The sequence below is a fragment of the Podarcis erhardii genome (assembly GCF_964252035.2).
Source record: "Podarcis erhardii genome assembly, chromosome: 9".
In the NCBI taxonomy this organism is placed as follows: domain Eukaryota; kingdom Metazoa; phylum Chordata; class Lepidosauria; order Squamata; family Lacertidae; genus Podarcis; species Podarcis erhardii.
The window spans coordinates 25,614,779-25,636,804 of record NC_138512.1 but is presented as its reverse complement, the minus strand read 5'-3'; the positions used below and the strand labels follow the sequence as shown (position 1 = coordinate 25,636,804).

At 41.6% G+C, this 22,026-nt stretch overlaps 1 protein-coding gene and 1 long non-coding RNA gene across 2 annotated transcripts; one reads left to right on the top strand and one right to left on the bottom strand.

Annotated features, from left to right (window-relative positions):
* Window positions 1–12,512: 12,512 nt before the first annotated feature.
* Window positions 12,513–19,310, top strand: SRD5A3 (steroid 5 alpha-reductase 3). The gene is made up of 5 exons (XM_081875934.1): window positions 12,513–12,735; window positions 14,512–14,663; window positions 16,020–16,214; window positions 17,929–18,051; window positions 18,267–19,310. Exons 1-5 carry the CDS (start codon window positions 12,536–12,538, stop codon window positions 18,524–18,526), a joined length of 930 nt encoding a protein of 309 aa, XP_081732060.1. The 5' UTR covers window positions 12,513–12,535; the 3' UTR covers window positions 18,527–19,310.
* Window positions 19,311–19,621: 311 nt separating this feature from the next.
* LOC309349689 lies at window positions 19,622–21,211 on the bottom strand. Its single transcript, XR_014160084.1, has 2 exons — window positions 20,021–21,211; window positions 19,622–19,965 (listed from the first exon to the last, which is right to left on the bottom strand). It is a non-coding gene; the product is annotated as an uncharacterized lncRNA (long non-coding RNA).
* Between the last annotated feature and the right edge of the window lie 815 nt (window positions 21,212–22,026).

Genomic DNA, 22,026 nt, shown 5'->3' with positions numbered 1-22,026 from the left:
TGAAGCAAGCCCATAGGGAAAATCGTCTTGTGCGTTTTTCGTCTTGCGAGGCATTCGTCTTGCGAGGTACCACTGTATGGGCAAAAGGATAAATGCGGATGTGCAATATGGTGTCAGATGTGTACATGGGGTTTTAAAGAATAGTGTAAGGCAAACAGGTTCCTGACCTCAAGGGCCCTTCACTTTAAATGTTGACAGCAAGGGAAACACCAGAAGGGAAGACTGATGGTAAGCACAAGAATAGCAAATCAGTTGGAGAGGATGGGGTAATGGAAAGAATATTCAAATGAATTTTCCTTCAATGAGAAAAGCAAAACTGATTTTACCATGCTCTCTAATTTCTTACATCTCTACATAGGCGTTTATGAACCACTCCATCCTACCTACACCTGGGAGTTGGGGATCTGGCAAGCACAAATGTGTAAGGACCAAAACGACTCATTTATTCCCCAATCCCAGTGTAGATTTTGCATACACCAGAACGAAGTAGTCACATAACATGTCATGAGCAGATCCTAAATTACACCGGAACCAGCCTAACTGCATAGATTCGCTGTCTCTATATTAAGGGCACAAGTCTGGAGCAAAAGGATTAGGCTACCTACAAATGGCATAGATCTATCAACCTTATCACTCAGGAGAAATGGTATTCGTGTCATTAGCTTGAAGTTTCTGAAAATAACCACTTCCTTCCTGGAAATCAATCCCTTCAGAAACCTGTTAAGCCTTAGCTTTGTTATGACATTTCACCGAAATCTCAAAGGTTCCGTTGCTTTTTTTTCTGTCAGTGTCGGCATGCTAATGGGAAGTCGGTGTGATCAAACAAAAAACACCTTTGCTTCACATGTGACTGTGATGATCAATATAGTATCTCCAGATCTATAATGACAAAATAGTTTTTGAAGATTTTCATGCGAGCATTTTCTATGTCGCAATGTATCTGAAGATGCTGAAAAACTTGGTTCTCTCTCCTGTATATGGCATTTGCTTTCATTAGGCTGCCTAACTATGCTGAATTTATTGGGTTACCTCCTGGGATATGATTTCATAAGTCCTAAATCCCAGCCTTTCACAGTAGCAGCTCTTAGTCACATTTATTAGGTGTACATGATAACATTACAGCACTAGAAGCACTTAAGGATTCACACGGATCTCTGTAAAAATGTAGAAATCCTGGAAGATTTGAGATCGAGTTAGTGTGTTATTCCAGTGGAAGTTAATCTGCCCTAGCCGGGACCTGCCTGCCTGCCTGCCTTCTTTTGTATATAACAGAAGAGTGGCACTGTACAACAAATAACACAATTTCTGGGTTAAAGGGCAGATTCTGGTCTTTCAATTTTCAGCAACGCCCTGTGCAAGGTCAAGATTTGGTGCCCCCACCTCTTGCTTTCTATTTTGCTCAGTTCACTACATTTGTAGTTGTGACACCCTGCAGTACCCACTAGGCTTGACACCCAGTACGGGGGGAACCAGTCAAACTACCCTAAAATCCGCCGCTGACTGAGGCAGAATATTGCCTACTGTTGGTCCCTAGTGGCTAGCTTTCAGAAGCACACTGCTCAATTGGGAGCAAGCCTTACTCCATGTTCACCCCCTGAACCCCACCCTGAAATTTGCATACTACACACACACACACACACACACACACACACACACACTACTGCAGCCCGTGTTTTGTTAGCCCCCAAATGGAAAATGAGTGAAGTCCCAACTAGAGAAGAATGGCAACTTAAACTGATGGAATTTGCACAGCTTGTGGACCTAACATAGAGAATAAGAGAACAAGAAGAACATATGTTTAATTGGAAATTGTTTATTGAATATATGGGGGGGGATTGTGTACATTTAAAAACATGGGCAGCATTAAGATAAATTCAACAGTGTAAATATGTTTTGATGGATGTAATAATGGAATACTGAATGGTTTAGTTTATGTAAAATATGCATGGATTTATGTTATGCAAAATGAAGCATGGAAAGAGAAGGATGGAAGTCATTGATATTTTAAGGTTGTTTAAGTGAATATTCTAAAATGTAAAACAGAAAATTTAATAAAAATTATGGAGGTGGGAGAGTAGGAAATGGGGCTCTGTAGTAGCGCCCCACCCCAACAGCCAGTCCAGCATACTTCAGAACAAACATGCAAAGAACTGCACTGTGATTTTTTCGGTAGGTGTGCCAAAGCAGAAATCCATTGGGTTAATAAAATCATAGATGCACTGAAAGTCAACTGCCTTCCACTATCCAACCCTTTTGCCCCCTTTGCCCCACATGCCGTGGCACAAGCAGCTCTCTTGCCTATCCTTGCATGAAACAGCACATAGATCTGCACACACGCAGACCAAATCAGTACCCGTCGCTATGCGCTTAATTCAGTCAAGTGTTTTACTGAACGGGTCGGTCTCTTCGGAGCAAGAAATATGAGTGCTGCTGAATGAGATCAAAAGGCATCTCAGCACGCACAATTGACCTCGATGGTGGCTGAGGATAAATCAAGGCCGCTACTGAGCCTCACCTCACTTCATACAGCTGTCAGCTCTAATTGTTCGTGCCGCTGAACAAATTGACGCGCCAGGGAGCAGCGCCATTTCATCCTCCTACTGCGAGGACACCTCACAAAAGCAGTTACGTGGCAGGGGAAAATCAAATGTTATGGCACATCTTGTTGTAAGGAGAAAAGGAGGAGAGAAAAGGGCAAAAGTGGCCTTTAACCAGCTGCCTGGTTATGCCATAGTTTGTCTTGCCATTTATTGACGGATTCTGTTCCAGCTTTGCAGTACACTAGACAGAATGGTAAGTACAGAGGTTTTGAGAAGGGGCTAGGTCTAGGAGGGAGGAAGCAGCCCCCGGGGCTTGGAGGTTATTTCATAAAGAAAAGCAGGGTATTAATGCCTAAGGCTGCACACACAGTATATGTTGAAAGCACACTGAAAGCAGATGATTTCCCCCAGGGGTTCTTGGGAACTGTAGTTTGTTAAGGGTGCTGAGGATTATAGCTCTGTAACTACATTCCCCAGGATTCTTAGGGGGACATGCTTTAAATGTATAGTTATATGTAGCCACACATAGGCTACAAACTGGAGCTATCCACTACTTACATGCCCCTCAATACCCTTTTGAATCTAGACATCAAATTATCTCACACACACACACACACACACACACACACACACACTGCACCTGTCTTTTGCTCGTCCAAAATACACACTGATTAAATACAACAATGTCTAAGTTGTTGTGTTACTCTGCTGATTTTAAATAGATGGAATGTGCTCCCAGACTGGGGCTAAATATTGCGAACGGATCATTCGTACATCAAAAATGGGTCACTGGCCATAGTTGTGTTCTCTTAACTTATCAGAGCAGTTTTCTGCTTGGCTTGCACTTTATTGGCACAGGTCCAAGTAGTTCCCCCCTTTCCCCACGTCTTTCCCAGGGGAAACCTGCTCTTTAGTGCTAAATCGAAGCAAACAGCAATCCAGAGAAAACCCGAATTGTTGTTTGCTCCAATTGAGCACTAAAAAGTGTTTTTTTCCCAGTGGACAAGCCCTTAAATGGAGCTGGAGGATATAGGTTAGCATTTGAATGCCAATGACTGCAGTGTATGCTGTGAAAAACCCGACATGCACCAGCAGCACCAATCCCATATTAAAGGTCTTTATGGAAACACCCAGTCTTTGTTTTGAGTGCATACCGATTAATAAATACTATCTAAGAAGACGCTTTAATATCCCAGCTGTGCGCAACCAAAATTGGCAGCAGTGCTAGAGTTCCTTGAAGTATCTAAACTATACGGTCTAGCAATCATGTGTTCCCAGGATCACTGTCCAACCACAAGCCAACCTTGCTTTCCAGAATGTTTTATTTTTCTAGCTTTAAAATTCATAAAGCTAAAAATGTGGCTTACAATAAACACAGGGCTCAAGCAAAGCTCCTACGAACACTAAACTTGCCACAATTTGATCCGTATCATTGCTAAATCAGTGTTGATGCCAGGAATAAACAATGGGAATAGTATTTCATTGTGTGTCTATGAAGTATAAAAGAGGCCATTCCCAAATTTATCTTTTTCTTTCAGCAAGATTTTGAATTTATCTTTGCGACAGTGTGACCAAAAGGACACACTGTGTTTTGGCATTGTAGAAAGTGCTTCCACTCCTGTTAGTTGGGACCTGCAGGTTTTGTAGCTCTCCCCCAACCCATTTAAGCCCCATCTACCCACCCAAGAGGCTCCTGAAGCTTGCAGGATCCTCGATAATAGAATGGGATAAAGCACAGAGGGTCACAGCAGGAGGGAGAGGAGACAAGCCAAAATTGAGTGCCCCTATCTGCACAAGGAAAAGCCCTTTCGGCTAAGTCAGGGGTAATAATAATAATAATAATAATAATAATAATAATAATAATAATAAATTTTATTTATATCCCGCCCTCCCCAGCCGAAGCCGGGCTCAGGGCGGCTAACAACAATAAAACAGTACAAATGTACAGCACAAACAACACTAAAATCATTCATTATAAAATTAATTAATTAATTAATTAATTAATTAAATTCAAGCCACTGGCCACCATTGGGTAAGCAAACTCTGCTCCATAAGTGTAATTAGTTGCATTAGAATTCAGAGATTGGCCCACCAGGATGTTTGGGAAAATCACACCCTTCCCTGTCCTGATGTAACAAATGTCTTTGGATGCAAGGAAGTTCAAGCCATGGATTGAAACTTCCAGGTGTCAGTTAAAAAAATTCTTCCAGTAGCACCTTAGAGACTGTTAAGTTGTGGGCGAACATATCAGACGACACAGCGATTCTTCCAAAGCAGCTCTTTATTTGTAAGATGGAACAGAACTGACTGAAGAGCTCAGTCAGCCTGCTTATATAGAGCTCCAGAACAATGTAACTGTTGCCATTTTCTAAAACTATGCAATCACTGAACGTCACTTTCGATCCTTCATTTGCATAACTATCTACAGTATCCCCCTGCTGGCCCAGGGTGAGAACTTCAGTACATAACAGAGACCAACTAATTTTGTTATTGGTATGAGCTTTCGTGTGCATGCACATTTCTTTGAGATGACAAGACAGAATCATCCATCCATCCATCCATCCACATTTTTCAAGGAGGCCCAGGCCCATTTCTAAGCTTTGTGTAACAACTGCGAACATCACATCTTTCAGCTCTTTGCCCACCTATATTTCCCAACCCCTCAAAGCCAGTTGCAAGCCTCTTCTAGCTCAGCGTTTCTCAACCTGTGGGTCCCCAGATGTTGTTGAACTACAACTCCCATCACCCCTAGCTAGCAAGGCCAGAGCTCAGGGATGATGGGAGTTGTAGTCCAACAATATCTGGGGACCCACAGGTTGAGAACTGCTGCTCTAGCTGGTTTATTTCCTGTTGCCTGGAATGAATATCTGCAAGGGTTAGTAAGGACAACTGTTAGCAAATATTTATTGATAATCATATTAACCCTCGTCCAAAAACCACAACAACACACATTTGCAATAAATATTTACAAAGTCATTTCATGAGAGGAAACACATGGGGATTTTTTAATATATATATAAAAAGCATAATAATAAGAAAGACAGGGGGAGAAACCCACCCTGCTACTACAAAAATAAACTCCTAAGCAAGTACTTGGCAGACAGAGGTTGAAAACATTCGGCCCATGCCAGGAAGGGAAGGACTACTTGCAGTGCAAACCTCCTATCTGCTGATCAGCCACAAAGGAAGCGGTGGGAGAACAAAAGTTCATGGGATCAGGACAGAGGCTAGAGGTGGATGAGGAGCATTTACCCGATCCATGTAGCCAAAGGACTAAGAACATAAGAATGGCCATGCTGAGTCAGGCCAATGGACCACTGACCATCTAATGTTGGCCAGACCGCCGTCACAGGGAAGTTCAAACTTAGGGCACAATGGCGGTATCCATCTTCTGCTGTTAATATCTCCAGGATCTGAGGTATGCTGTGGTGGTGTGGAGACTTCAGGCTTGGGAACACAGAAATGCAGGAAGCTGTTTCGTACTGAGTCACACCAACTGATCCATCTAACTCAGTAATGTCTGCACTACTGGGAGCAGCTCTCTAGAGGTCTTCCACAGCTGTACCTGGAAATGCTGCGGATTAAAACTGGGAACTTCTGCATCCAAAGCAGATGTCCTGCCATTGTTCAGGCCTTCTACCAAAGCTTGTGGGGTCCGCCTTGGCGTTGTGCAAAAACCTAAGATTAGAGTTAGAATTAGAGAAGACAGAGCCCAGGAATTTGTTCTGAGCGTCAGGACTGAACCAAGCCCACAACACAAAAATGGCTACATACCAAGCTTTATTCATGTCAGTAGTAGAGTTTAGGGGGAAGGTGGAGTAATCTTGCAGCTGCTATTGTTCAGTTTTTGGGAAGAGGGAATTCTTGCTCATCTACTGCAAATGACTTCGAGAGCTAACTTCTGTGTGGCACTGGTGTACTTCCACTCCACGATGGAAGCTATCTCTTTTTTTCATTTTTTGGCATTCATGAACTCAAAAACTAAACTGAATGAAGAAGTCAGTGACCCATCTTGGGCTTCAAAACTGCATGGAAGAGCTTGCATCCGTACAACTGTTTCCACATGGCAAGTCTCATAACACACACCCCACTGAAGGGTAAAGGTAAAGGTAAAGGATCCCTAGACGGTTAAGTCCAGACAAAGGCGACTATGGGGCACTCATCTCGCTTTCATGCCGAGGGAGCCGGTGTTTGTCCACAGACAGCTTTCTGGGTCAAGTGGCCAGCATGACTAAACCGCTTCTGGTGCAATGGAACACCAAGACGGAAGCCAGAGCATACAAAAATACCGTTTACCTTCCCACCGCAGTGGTACCTATTTATCTACTTGCACTGGCATGATTTCGGACTGCTAGGTTGGCAGAAGCTGGGACAGAGCAATGGGAGCTCACCCTGTCACACGGATTTGAACTGCCGACCTTCTGATCAGCAAGCCCAAGAGGCTCAGACCACAGCACCACCCCTTCTCTCCCTTTCCCCAGGACATAAAGGGAAGGTGTGAATAGGTTTCAAGTTAGTGTACATGAAGATTAAATCATTCTTACACATACAAATTATTATTATTATTATTATTATTATTATTATTATTATTATTATCCCACCCATTTATTATTTATATCCCACCCATCTAGCTGGGTTTTCCCAGGCACTCTGAGTGGCTCACACACACTTTCCTCTGTCTTGAAGTACCTCTCTGAGTTGCTTATAGTTGCTAAAGGAGATGGGTAAAAAGACAGGCACTACATTCAGCTTGAATGGATGGCTCTGAGTTCTAGTATTATGAGAGAGGGAGGGAGATTCTCCCCATACAGTTTCTGCATAATTTCATATACCTCTATCATTTATCCCCCTTACTTGCCTCTCACCAGCTTTTAACTAAGGGAAATTTTCCAGGAAATATAATTATAGATCTTCCTCATGTTACATCTAGTGTGGCTCTTAAGTGTTTGACAGTAGAAACAAATTGGGCAAAGCTGTTCATTCACACCTCTAGGAAATGCAGTTTTGGGGAAGGAAAGGTAAAAAGGTAAAGGTAAAGGGACCCCTGACCATTAGGTCCAGTCGTGGCCGATTCTGGGGTTGTGGCGTTCATCTTGCTTTATTGGCCGAGGGAGCTGGCGTACAGCTTCCGGGTCATGTGGCCAGCATGACTAAGCCACTTCTGGCGAACCAGAGCAGCGAACCAGAAACACCATTTACCTTCCCGCCAGAGCAGTACCTATTTATCTACTTGCACTTTGACGTGCTTTTGAACTGCTAGGTTGGCAGGAGCAGGGACTGAGCAATGGGAGCTCACCCCATCGCAGGGATTCGAACTGCCGACCTTCTGATCGGCAAGTCCTAGGCTCTGTGGTTTAACCCACAGCGCCACCCGCATCCCTCTGGAAGGAAAGGTACTTGCTCTTTTTTTCTCTTTGTCAAACACAAACAGCAACAAAGGTATCAACTTGAAGCAAGCCACCTTCTTAGCAGCAAGTTCCCTAGCACTCCTCCCCCTGTATATTCTGTGAAGACCAGATACTGTCATTTTTGAGTGTCCAGGGCAGAGGTCACACAAAGTAAAAGGAATCCCGTTGATAAGCTCCCAGCAAGAAAAAAATTCATTTGGTGCTGAGAAAATAAGATACTCATACAACAGAAGATAGTCTTTGGTGGAAGATGTCTAGATCCATGTCATGTATGAATGACAAACTGAGTATTTACTGCAATAACTGTAGAAAAATATTTGGAAGATAGGGGCTTTTTTTTAGACAGAACTCACCAGAACTCAGTTCCGGCACCTCTCAGGTGAGTGCAATTGCCATTATAAGTGAACAAACAGGGTGTTTATGGTGCGTTCCAGCACCTTTTTCCCTAGAAAAATAGCACTGGGAAAGATCCATAATCGAGTTTTTTGTTGCTGCTAAAACTAAGCATACTGATATGCAGAGAGGGGCCAAGGGTGGGTTATGCAATTAAGGACTTTGTGAGTGATTGCAACATCTTGTGGAGAAAGTGACATTTTTGGTGCCTCTCCGTATTTCACAAAAAGATTAGCAGGATCATATGCATCTAGCTGATAAGTTCACAAGGTTTACAGTTCTGTGTATGAACTGCTGCCCTTATCAGAGACTTCTCCTTTCTAGACAGAATTTTAAAGTAGGAGGAATCAAAGAGTTAGGTTGTTGTCGCTAGATGTTCTGTCAGTATTGTCAGTGGATTTTGATAGCAGAATAACAGCACAATGGAGCAGCACCTCTCCCTGTATAAATCAAGTTGTGCTCTGAATCCCTAAGCTAAACATCTCCTCCTTATGGCAGCTCCAACTTTCACATGAGAGTTAAAGGAGTGTTTCTGACAGTAAATACATAAACGTGTGGTCACACAAATTTGTGTATATACATATATCTTTAAACAGTTGTGTAATTGTGCTTGGGAGATCCAAATGCACTGGTGTGTATGTGTAAAAATGTGAGTATGTAGGGAAAAGGAGTAACTTATAGACTTGCCAAAGGGTCACTGTGAAAACAAGACTGGATTTGTCCCACTACCACTCAACCTGACACTCTAAGGCCAAAACTAGCTACTTGCCACAACAAGGACGTAGGCTGCTGAATACATCTTAGGATCTAAAATGCAGGGGTTGTTTTTTTTAAAAAAAAAGGAATTGCATCAGGTGGGTGGGATTATAATTAATAAGATCAGAGAAGGCATTGAGAGGGAATTTAACTCCATGCCTGCTCTGATCCCATTTGTCATCCTATACCTCCATGCAATTTGCATTTTTAAAACCTGCAAGTTTTTAACACCATGTCTAATTTGATCCTTAGTCTCTGCTAGCACTGCAAGGAAAGAAGCCACAGGCTAGAATTTAATTCCCTTTTCCACTAAAGGTTCTCTGCATAAATTTAGGATGCAGTGTTAATCTGTAAAGTACCAAAGGACTCATACTGTGGTCCAAGCTAGAACTGATGGTGGGAATGAGACCCATGATTGGATCACTCTATGTTTTATTCTGGATATAAACTTGAAAGCAGTCAAGATTTATTGCAACAGCGGGGGAAGGAATTGCATTGGCTGGGGTGCTTGGGGGCAAGGGGCTAATGCTATCTCCCCTTGAGGTTTCTGCAATTACCTTCCTTCCACCTCCACTGCTATTAGTAACGGAAGGGGAGATAGTTGCCCTCTGTAATCTGCATAATTTAAAGCTAGTTGTAAAAAATAAATTCCCGATCCATTGACCTACTGATAACAACACAGGTTTTCCTTCTACAGCAACTACAAGAAAAATGTAAGAAATTATTAAATAAATATTGGGAGAAGAGCAACATAGTTTTTCTTCCCTCACAGAATTTCAGTTCTGTATACGAGAAGGAGCCTCACCACCCACATCATTCACCCGGACACTGAGGTCCAGCTCCGAGGGCCTTTTGGCGGTTCCCTCACTGCGAGAAGTGGGGCTACAGGGAACCAGGCATTGGGGCTTCTTGGTAGTGGCGCCTGCCCTGTGGAATGCCCTCCCATCAGAGGTCAAGGAAATAAACAACTATCTGACTTTTAGAAGACATTTGAAAACAGCCCTGTTTAGGGAAGTTTTTAATGTTTGATGCTTTACTGTGGTTTACTGAAAGCCTCCCAGAGTGCCTGGGGCAACCCAGTCAGATGGGCATTATATAATAAATAAATGGTTGTTGTAGTTGTAGTTGTTGTTAGGCAAATGTGAATTGTAGTCCAAGACATCTGGAGAGCATCTGGTTGGCAAAGGTTGCTATGGGGGCTTTTATATTGAGCAGCAGTCCCCCTCCTTCAATGTCACACACAGAAAAACGCATTTGACATTGAAAAGAGTTTCAAAAGCAGTTTGTCAAATGCCTGGACATCTCTTGTTTACAGGGGAAATAGTTTAAAAATTGCATTGGTCATGCTCAAACTGGCTCTTTGGATCCCAGCCAGAGTATTTTAGAGGACTGTGCTACTATAAAGTTTTTAGTAAAGGTTTTAAAACAATATTTAGCCAACAGTATATTTTATGGTGTTTAATGATGAATCAATGCACAAGTTCACCTAAACTTCCTTTTGCACCGTGCATTTCAGGCACGAGTCCACACTTTCAAGCTCCATGTCCACACAAGGTTTTTCTTTTCTTTTTATCCTAGTGCTTTCCCTGCAAAAACCTGTGTTTTACCACTGAATTGGAGCAGACAGCCATCCATGGAAAACCCACCTGCTGTTTGCTCTGATTCAACAGTGAAACACAGGTTTTCCTGGGGAAAAATAAAACCGTTCAGACACGGAGCTTTAAAGCTCAGACTTGTGCCTAGAAACAAAAGGAAGTATGGATGAGCCCCATCAAAGGACTGCTTGTACCAATCATCTGATCAAATTAAAGTCCACAGCAACTAGACTCCAGAAAACAGATACCAATAAATTATTTCTCAAACTCTATGAGATACTAGCTCCCTTTTAAAATTCAAATACAGGGATTTGGTACCATCTAGTGGTGAGGCATAATGTGTAGTGTCATTTATGCATCACCATACAACAGAACAAGACTTGTTTTTAGCGTACATTATTGCAAGCGCCATTCATCTCAGCCGCAAGGACTGTCTCAAGAAAAGGTGTCTATACCACATGCAATGTTATCACTTATTAGCACTTCCCTTTTGAGGCTGAAGGAAAGTGGGCTCATTTAAAACAATGTGAGATGCACAGGAACCACTCATTGAATGCTGGCGGATCGGAATAGTCCATCTTCTCAGGAATATTGATTTTTCCAAACACATTCCTTACAAAACAAAGACTTAAAGTGCAGGTTGCAATCCGGCAAAATGTAAAGAAACATGGGTAGGGGTTTTGAAGGATAGATTGTTGCAATGCACTTCGTCTGGGGCTTTCCCTTGTGCTTGATTTGGAAGCTGCAGCTAATGCAGAATCACAGTGGCTGAGACCATTCAGCACAGGACACCTGTGCTCAAGAGATCCGCCACTGGCTGTCAATTCGTTATGGGGCCAGGTTCAAGGTTACTATTGGTACATAAAATCTTTTAGTGGCTTGGAATCCATTTAACATGTGGGATCACGTGCCTTACCCCATAGATCATACTTATGGGGCAGAGTACAGAAAGTAGGATTGGAGAGTGGTCTGCTTGACCAGTCTGTGGAACTGGCACACAATACTTGTTCTACGCTTAGAAAAAAAAGTTTGTTTTTGTTTGTTTGCTTTAGCGTGGCACTGCCTACACTTTTGAACTCCCTGCCTATTAACACCAGCAGGTCCCTTCCCTGTATTCTTTCTGGCAGCTGCTGAAATCGTTTTCTTCTGAGCAAACCTAATTATTATTATTATTATTATTATTATTATTATTATTATTATTATACCCCGCCCATCTGGCTGGGATTCCCCAGCTACTCTGGGCGGCTATCCAGAAACTCATTTCAATCTCTTGTTAGTTGATGCTGATTTTAAACGTTGATTTTATTTATAATGTTGATACTTCTTGTAAACCAGGTAAGAGGTGCCGTCTGGTTAAATAAATAAGGATGGAGGGCACCTTCCCGGCTCTCTTTGTAAGCTGTTGGTTGCTTTTTCCTTCCTCGGGTTGAAATATTTTTAAAAATAAGCAAACTTTAATGAAGACGGAATAATCCTGCTCTCACCGGGCGCACAAACACTCAAAATACGGGAAACAGCTTACGCCGCTCTTCACTTTTACTTATCTCTATGAGCTGAGCGGCCGGAACCTTAAGTGACAAATGGGAACGCCAATTAAAAGCCGAATGGCGAAACAAATAGCGAATGTAAAGCTTTCAGAGGCGGGCCCAATGGATGATTTGGCAGTTATGTAGTCTTTGAGGTGACGAACACCCCTCATTTCTATTGGCTGGCGGAGGGGCAATAGCTGATTGGTGCCGGTCCTTTAAAAAAAAAAAAAACGCACCATGTGACGGGAGGGAACGAATAAGGAAGTGTGAGGGTTTTTTAAAACAGCTTTTGCGGCTGCGCAGTTGCTGGAGAGATGGCTGAGCTGTGGCTGGTGCTGGCCGCCAGTTTCCTAGCGGCGCTGCTGGCTCTGCGGCTGCCTCGGCTGAAGCCCCCTCCCGGGCGCCCCTCGCTCAGCCTGGCGGCGGTCTTCCAGGATCTCCTCCGCTACGGCAAGACCAAGAGCGGCTGCCAGCCGCGCCCGCCCCAGCTGCAGGTCTTCGACGTGCCCAAGAGGTGACCGAAGCGACCCTATGAATCGGGGGTCAATGCAGTGTTCCTGGGCATGTGCAGAGTGCCTGATGAGACGCATGGCATTGTAGAGCTGGAAGGGGAACCCGAGGGCCATCTAGTCCGGCCCCCCTGCAATGCCGGAGCAGGGTGGATTTGATTTACATCAAATCGGTTTAAACCACTAATCAGTGAGGAAGTCACTTAACAGTGTTACTAAGATTGGATTAAGTACAGTTAAGATGTATGTTTGTTTGTTTAAAAATTTTGGAAAATCAATTAAAAAAATTGAAAAAATATATAAAATAAAGCACTAGTCAGTAAGACTTGATTTAAATCATTTTTTTTAACAGAAAGACTCATTTTTTTCCTGGTATAATCTTACTGTTTACAACCAGATGAAAGTTTCGTTTTTGGAATGATAATTTTTCAGAGTAGTTTTTACAGTTATATCAAAAATTACTGATTTGGTTATACAGTACTATTAGAGATACATAGATAATTATTAAATGATGGGGTTTAATGAGTTAACTATTTATATTTGGACAACTTTTCTGCTGTACTTTACTGAAAGGAGAGAAAAAATCATTTCCTTAATAACAATTTAAACTATTTTACTAAAACAATAACATAGCATATGCATCCATGTTTGTTAACTGATGTGCTACAATATTTTTTTTTAAAAAAAATACCTTACACAGAGTTTAGCACACATGAAAAACTTAAAACAAATCCTTATTTCCTGATGAATAGCCTTTGGACTATAATGTAACTTAAATAGAGAACTATCTTTAGAAAGACTTTTCCTCCAAAAGCATTTTATTTTAAATATCCAATTTAAATATTTAAAAATCCAATTTATTTATTTTAATCCATTTTTAAAAAATAATAATTTTGAAATCATTTATTTTTATCCACCCTGTTCCTGAGTAAGATGCATATGGTTGCAGCCCATGCAGTATGTTTTAGACAAAATGAACAAAATCGGAATTGTAATTTCTTATTCAGCAGAATAATGAAAAAAAAATCTAAGGCATCATTCCAAGCAATGTGGACGAACTTAAAATTATGTTTTGAGTCTGCTGTTGTTCCAGAAATAGTCATTCAATTCAGTATATGGTCTTGCCAATCTCATTCTCTCTGAAATTAAGGCATGAACTAAAACATTAATTCTAGGCTGGGTGGGTGCCGTGGCTTCCTATTGTTAAATGGGCAAAGCCAATAAACATGACAAAAAGATGTTTTGAAAGTTGCTACTTGAGATGGTAATGAACATATTACCCTGGCAGTTTAGTGAAGGAAGGAAGGGAGTATTGGGTAAAATATTTTTGTGAGTCGCCCATGGCAAATGAAGGAAAGGCAACAGAAGGTTAGAATACAGTGGTGCCCCGCAAGACGAACGCCTCGCAAGACGGAAAACCCGCTAGACGAAAGGGTTTTCCGTTTTGGAGGCGCTTCGCTAAACGAATTTGTCTATGGGGTTGCTTCGCAAGACGAAAAAATCTTGTGAGTTCCCGCGGGTTTTTTTCGCCCTTTTCCTAAGCGCTAAGCCGCTTCTCAGCTGATCCGCTGATAAGCCGCTTCTCAGCTGATCGCTAAAAGCCGCTAGACCGCTAATAGCGCTAATCCGCTAAGCTGTCAGTGGGCTTGCTTCGCAAGACGAAAAAACCGCTAGACGAAGAGAATTGCGGAACGGATTCTTTTCGTCTTGCGAGGCACCACTGTATAGGGAATGTGGTTGTATGGAATAAAACAGTAAACTGTCAGTGCTTCCTTCTACAGGTGGTTCTACCACTTCTATGTTGTGTCGGTGATCTGGAACGGTTCCGTGCTGCTGTTGCTTCTCCAAAGCCACCTTCTGTCAAAGCCCTTCCCTATTTGGCTTCAGGACTTCCTCAGCATTCTTGATGGAGTATCGCAGGACCAAGATGGAGGTGTGTTGACTCCTGAGAATTTTATTTATTTATTAAATTTGTATACAGTGGTACCTCGGGTTAAGAACTTAATTCGTTCTGGAGGTCCGTTCTTAACCTGAAACTGTTCTTAACCTGAGACACCACTTTAGCTAATGGGGCCTCCTGTTGCCGCCACGCGATTTCTGTTCTCATCCTGAAGCAAAGTTCTTAACCCGAGGTACTATTTCTGGGTTAGCGGAATCTGTAACCTGAAGCGTCTGTAACCCGAGGTACCACTGTATCCAAAGATCGCAGGGCGGTTCACAACCTAAAAAGACAAAATGAGAACGCAAACTACATTAAAATAAATAAATAAAAACAAAGCAGTAGCGCACACACACACATATTTCAAAGGCCATAGAATATTTAATCAGCCAAAGGCCTGGTTATAGAGAAACATTTTTGGCTGGTTCCTAAAGATATGAAATGAAGGTGCTGGACAAGCTTCCCTGGGGAGAACATTCCACAAGCAGGGAGCCATTGCAGAACAGGCCCATTCTCGTGTTGCCACCCTTCAGACCTTCGTGGAGGGGGGTGGCACATGAAGAGGTTGAGGAGAATTAACAGGGTCACAGTTCCCCATACGCCCTCCCAACAGAGGTCATCATATAAGGCTGTTTTCTTCTTGTGGGATCCTTTCCTCAGGTCTCTATCTGCTCCACTTAAACAGTGTCTTAAAACTCAAAACTATTTCCCCTGAACATGTATATCAGTGCATGCTATAATTTTTTAACATATCTTCACAGTTGCACCACTGGCAGTAGAACGACTTCCTTTACTTTCCCCTGTCATTTACAGATGCAAGTTTCCCTTGAGCACACATTTCAGGGTTTGGGTTCTTCTGCAAGTGTACCACTTGAGAATGCAGGTGGAGCATTTTTTTGTTTGAATGTTCCTTCATGTAAAAGAGAAAATCCTTGCATGTCTGAAAAATGGCTAGGGTGGGACCCTTGTATCAGACACATTAGCTTTTCACAGGCAAGAAATTCGCCACCTAGATCATTCAGATGAGCAGCCTTGCACTTGAATCTCATAGTAGGTGGATGTTTTGCAATTATGATGAAATACATTATTCGCTGCCCTGATGAGATGAGCCAGATTATTCATAAAGTAAATGAACAGTTTTGAAAGTGCCTGATGCAATAATGGTTCTACCGATATTGCTAAGTTCTTGGAATTCTGCATGCGAATATAATGCAATGTGTCTGAGTTCTTGTTTTTGCAAGCATTTACTTTCTCTTTTGCTCCTGCTGTTCGTCTGCCTTTTAATGAGAATCTGACATGTCTGGCGAAAAGAGCAGTTGTTTTACACCGTAACCTGTGTTGGATTTCTAGGTGGTGAGTCCCTGTCTGTTTTCCTGGTTTGCCTCTTTGTCTGGTTAAACAGCTGTAGACGGCTAAAAGAGTGTCTTCACATCAGTGTGTTCTCAGGAGGTGTCATCCATATTGTACAGTACTGCTTTGGACTCTGTTACTATGTTCTGCTGGGCTTAACTCTGTTATGTCAAGTGCCAACCAATGTCCAGGAAGGTAAGTCTCTTATTTAGCATCAGTATCTTATATAATGCTTCTTTGTTTTTCATGGGCTAAAGCCTGGTCAACACACAGCAAAATGGAACATAAGAGTATAGAAAGCTATCAACTTATAAGAATTTTAAAATGCCCCCTTTTTTCAAATGAAAACCATAGTAACAAACTACTCCTAACATCAAATCCTTGATCTGGTTTGGGGACATCTTACTCTGAGATACATTGGGATGTAGCTTGCCATTGAAAAACCACCCCAGAAGTATTTTTATTCAGTTTTTTTAATATAGGTCTAGATTAGAGATAAGTATCTTTTCACCTTAAAATTTGAGGTGTCCATTTCTTTTAGTTCCCCAATACTAGCAATGCAGAGACTTGTTCAATGTAGGAAAGCACAGGTCAAACATGTTGTTGTTGTTGTTGTTTAGTCGTTTAGTCGTGTCCGACTCTCCATGACCCCATGGACCAGAGCACGCCAGGCACTCCTGTCTTCCACTGCCTCCCGCAGTTTGGTCAAACTCATGTTTGTAGCTTCAAGAACACTGTCCAACCATCTCGTCCTCTGTCGTCCCCTTCTCCTTGTGCCCTCCATCTTTCCCAACATCAGGGTCTTTTCTAGGGAGTCTTCTCTTCTCATGAGGTGGCCAAAGTATTGGAGCCTCAGCTTCCCGATCTGTCCTTCCAGTGACCACTCAGGGCTGATTTCCTTAAGAATTGATAGGTTTTGCAGTCCATGGGACTCTGAAGAGTCTCCTCCAGCACCATAATTCAAAAGCATCAATTCTTCGGCGCAGGTCAAACATAATTACAAGGATAATAAAGAATGCATTTACTAGGGCAAGCTTCTGTTCACAAATCAGAATGTGAGCTTTTAGTTTACGCAGAACTCTTTTGCAGACTGGATTGAAATAGTTACTGAAGTAGAACTTTGTGGCACATACTTGCATGTAGTTTTGTGCAAATTTATGCCATAAGTGTTTTTATAAATATTTGTTTCCCTTATTGTAGACCAAAGTAAAATGCCTTTAGCTCTTTTTTTGTGGGGGGGGGGGGGAATTAAATCAAACAGAATTGGGAGCAGGCAGGGACAGAGATATTTCTGTTGCCTGTGTGAGTTCTGGGATAGTACATACTGCAGAGCTGGGATTTTAAACTAGTTCCTGTTGATGAATCACAGAAGTACAGCATATTAAATTTGCTGTAAGTGTCTATAAGTTGTTGCTTTATTAAATTCATTTGCTTTTATGAAAAATTCCCCCATTAGTTATCAGATCTATAGAAATATGCCATAATTTATTTCACTTCTGTGCAATGTTCCTTTAAATCAGGGTTGGGGAACCAGGAGGACTGCAGCTTCCATCATGTCTGACCATTGGCCATGATGACTGGACCTGGTGGAAATATCTGGAGGGTCACAGGTTCCTCATTCCTGCTTTATGTGTTGATTTGCCAGCTCTCCTAGCTCAAACACTACTTAATTTTTTGCCTCTTATGTTAGTAGGGGATATCATAGAAACTATAAGCATGACTTTATGCCAGATCTTTAGAATAAGGACTGTAGAGAAGAATTTGAGACTCCTGTATCTTGAACATGGTATTAAGAGGGTCATCCAAGATGAGACATGCAATTGAGAGAAACGCCTGAGCTAGCTGCTAGAAGAAATATAGATTCTGATTCTTTTAGCATCTAAACATACCCTCTTTCTGCATAATTCAGGGAAAGATCACAGACTGACTGTCTGCTGGTACCACGTCCTTGGAGTCTTGATGTTCATTTGGGCCTCTGTTCATCAACATAGATGTCATGTGATTCTAGCTAATCTTAGAAAAAATAAATCAGGTAAGATATTTTGCTGTTTGTTCTAGTCTAGCTTTTGCTCCTGCAGGTAAAAAAACGTTACAATACCTTGCACATCCATAATCTTGCAAGTATTGTTGCTTTCCCCACAACACTAATACCCACAAATTAGATCAGTGCTGGTGAAAATGGGATGTATTTCAACATTATTCCTCAGCTAGACAAGGCTAACACCTGTTTACTTTTTGCTATTTCAGGGAAAGTACTAAATTTGGACCACAGTATTCCTTTCGGCGACTGGTTTGAGTTTGTGTCCTGTCCGCATTACTTTGCCGAACTTCTAATATACCTGTCGATGGCCGTCATGTTTGGGTTTAACAATTTAACGTGGTGGCTAGTTGTGACTTATGTGTTCTTTAGCCAGGCAGTGAGTGCCGTTTTGTGCCATGAATATTACCTGAGCAACTTCAAACACTATCCAAAGTGTCGGAAAGCCTATGTACCCTTTCTTTTTTAGGCTGTTCATCTTAACTTGGGGAAATGGAAATCTTTTTCTAGGTGTCAAGAGGCTGTTATAAGCAGAAGATTTGACTAAAACTGCATTGATGCAGATTGGTCTGAAATCCTTTTACCACTTAGTTTTAGAATGAACTGCTGTGGTATATGGAAACAACCAGTTTATGAATACTCAAAAGGAAGTATCATTGAGTTGAAAGTGACTTACTTTCAGGTAAGCCCGTTGAACACAGCGGAACTTACTTCTGAGTATTCTAAGATCATACTGTGAACAAAGAGATTCTGTGTGTGTCCATCTCCCCCACCAAATGCTCAAACCTGAAGCCATATTTGTTATATACGGCCTTATTGAGAAGGAATTATTTACATAGTAAGAGTGAAGGCGGTACTATTGAACATGTATTTATTTTTCTGCACTCGTTCTGTGCAGCAAGCAGAACTGAAAGAAACTGCTGCACCTTCAGTCCGATTCACATATTCATGCACATCATTTGAATAACGAAATGGTGAAAAATTATTTTAATGGCCGTTGCATATGTGAATGGACTCTTTTGAACCACATTGCTAATAGTTACTTGGAACAATTACCACACATGTGTAAATTGGCTGTTTTCCTTTCTACACTTGAAAATTATACTACCTTTCATTTTGAGTTTGAATATTTAGAAGCAGAAATCTCGACTGCAGCTTCTTCTATAAAGCTTGAAGGCAAGGCGCAACCTAGAAAATTAAATAACTCGGTTGCTGCCATTCCTTTATAAGAAAATTGTATGTGAGAACTGCTCCCTGTAGTACAGAGAATAACATTGTCGTGTTTCTCACAAACGCCTATGTTTAAATGGAGACTTTGCACTGTGTGAACCATTCTAGATAAACGCATAGGTGTTCAGAACAATGCAAATATAGAAAATGTAGTTGCACATCTTGGTTTCGATCCAAAACTCAGGAGACCGCAGCCATGTGATGCAACAGTTTTCGGGTTCAGGCTTCCTGACCCAATGCAACTTTGCAAGTTACAGCGCCGGAAGATCATTGCAGGCCCATGGCCATGCACAATTATTTCCTAAGGATGTAAGGATTAGAAATTCTGAATTCAAAAAAAAGGAAGCCGGTGGGGGAGAATATCTTATGCTTCCAGCAACCTGTTAATGCTTGAGAAGCATTGACATTTCATAAAATAAGCCTTCCCAATAGCCTCACATACGTGTTTCCTCCAACCAAACAAAATATGGTTCTGGGTAGCTCAGTTCGTGTGCTCTACCTCACTCCAGCTACACTGTTTGTCTTTTTCAGCTCACAGTGAAGTGGGTCTCCTTGCACAAGGGTCTGGAAACCCCTGGTAATGGTTTTGAAAAAAATGCTTTTGGAAATCCAGGTGTCCCATCAGTGCTCTCCTGAGTACTGTTAATCTGAACAACATGTACTCTACCCCCACCATATCTCTCTTTCTCTTTCTTTCTTTCTCTCTCTCTCTCTCTCTCTCTCTCTCACACACACACACACACACACACACACACACATGGAAGATGTGATGTTGGTTAACCCTGTTAATGTCTTTCACACCAGGGTAGTTGAACATATAGAACTACTGTACTATCATCTATTTTATTATTTATTTTCATATGACTTCATGGGAGCAAAGGCTTAAAGATTTTCTTCATAATGTAACAAGCCCAAGAAAGCTAGGGAAAGACATTTGGTTCTCACAAACTTTCCTTAGGATCAAATTTTGTCTGGTACAGCAATGACTTACGTTTTTATAAAACTGTTTAAACTGGATGGTGTATATTTTGTACTATTTTATCCATCTGTTGTATGTAGAATACCCAATGTAATATTTACATATTTAATAAAAACCTGAACCACTGGTCTGCTTTGAAAGAAGCAAATACATACTGTCCTGCTTATTTTCTTCAACCACAATAGAGTAACGTGGCAGAGTAAAGTACTTAAGGAAGTATTTTTTTTTTATAAAAAACACATAGATACAGAGAGTACCCAGAAGGCTGTGAGCCGATTCTGGTGGGGAAAAGAAAGTGCTGTTAAGAAAAGCTGAATGCTGCAACATGTAGGAGCATTACTTATATAAAAATTTGCATATAATTGCACAATTTAAACTTGGTTTGTTATATATGAGGAAGAGCAAAGTGTTACACAGGCCACTGAAGCCCTGCCTTTTGAAGCTAGCAGTCCTGATGGGTGTGGGCTTCTACCCCACTCCTTGCCATTCTTGCTATTTTATTAGGCCCACAGAATTTCTATAAATTTAATTAATAATAATAATATACTGCACTTGCAGACAGAAACGTGAGAATCTTGTTGAAAGAGAACTAACTACGGTCTTTTGTTCAAATCTGTGCTTGGAACTGCCTCCCAGGACAAAGATACTTAATCTACAGTACAGGAAGTACTTTTTTGATTTAAAAAACAAATGAGGTGCCAGTACAGTGGTACCTCAGGTTACAGACTCCACTAACCCAGAAATATTACCTCAGGTTAAGAACTTTGCTTCAGGATGAGAACAGAAATCGTGCTCCGGCGGCAGCAGGAGGCCCCATTAGCTAAAGTGGTGCTTCAGGTTAAGAACAGTTTCAGGTTAAGAACAGACCTCCAGAACGAATTAAGTTCTTAACCCGAGGTACCACTGTACACTCTATATAAAGTGTGTTGGGTGCCAGAACAAAATGGCTGCCATGAGCGGGGGGGGGGGGGGTGCAGGTACCCTGAACTGGTGAATACTGTCACACACAAAAAGCACTGCATGCAAGACTGGGGAGAACTTGTGACCTTTCAGATGCTGAACCACCATTCCCATCAGCCTGACCCACCATAGAAGGCCATGGGTTCTCCGTTTCTGCTTGAATAAATGTCCATAGGATTGTGCCCTAAGGTGGTAACTCACAATGAATTCAACAGAACTTCTGAGTATACATGCCAAGGATTTTGCTGTTAAAAAGGTTGAGGACCTGATGAGGATGCTGGGATAGAGCCTTGAGGCCTCTAGAATAACTCACGCCCTTTCCACATATTCCAGAACTATTTCAAATACAGTATTTTATTATTTCAAGTGGATACCTTAAATTTGTCCAAAAAAACCCCCCAATGTTCTCCAATCTCTGCTCAAAATGCCTAGTAACTCTACTTTGTTCCTTTCCTTTCCCTCTCCTAGAATAATGGAGAGTGGTGATAATGACCACTTGAAGACCAATGCTCCCCTGGAATTTTTAGTTGATGCATGTGGTATAGTTTGGTTAAGCCATTTATTTTATTTTATTAAATATTTTAGTGATTAGCAGACTGTAATCTATGCCATCTCATAGGCTCATCCGATACCATGCAGTTGAGTCAAATGAGCTCATCACCCAGTTATGATGTGGACACTCTGCCACAGGACTGAGCCAAAAGATTTTCAGGTTAACCAGTTATTGAATTCTATGTAAGTATCACAGTAAAACAAGATGGCTTCCAAGCGTTCTTTATTTTTCAAACTCAAATGTCTAA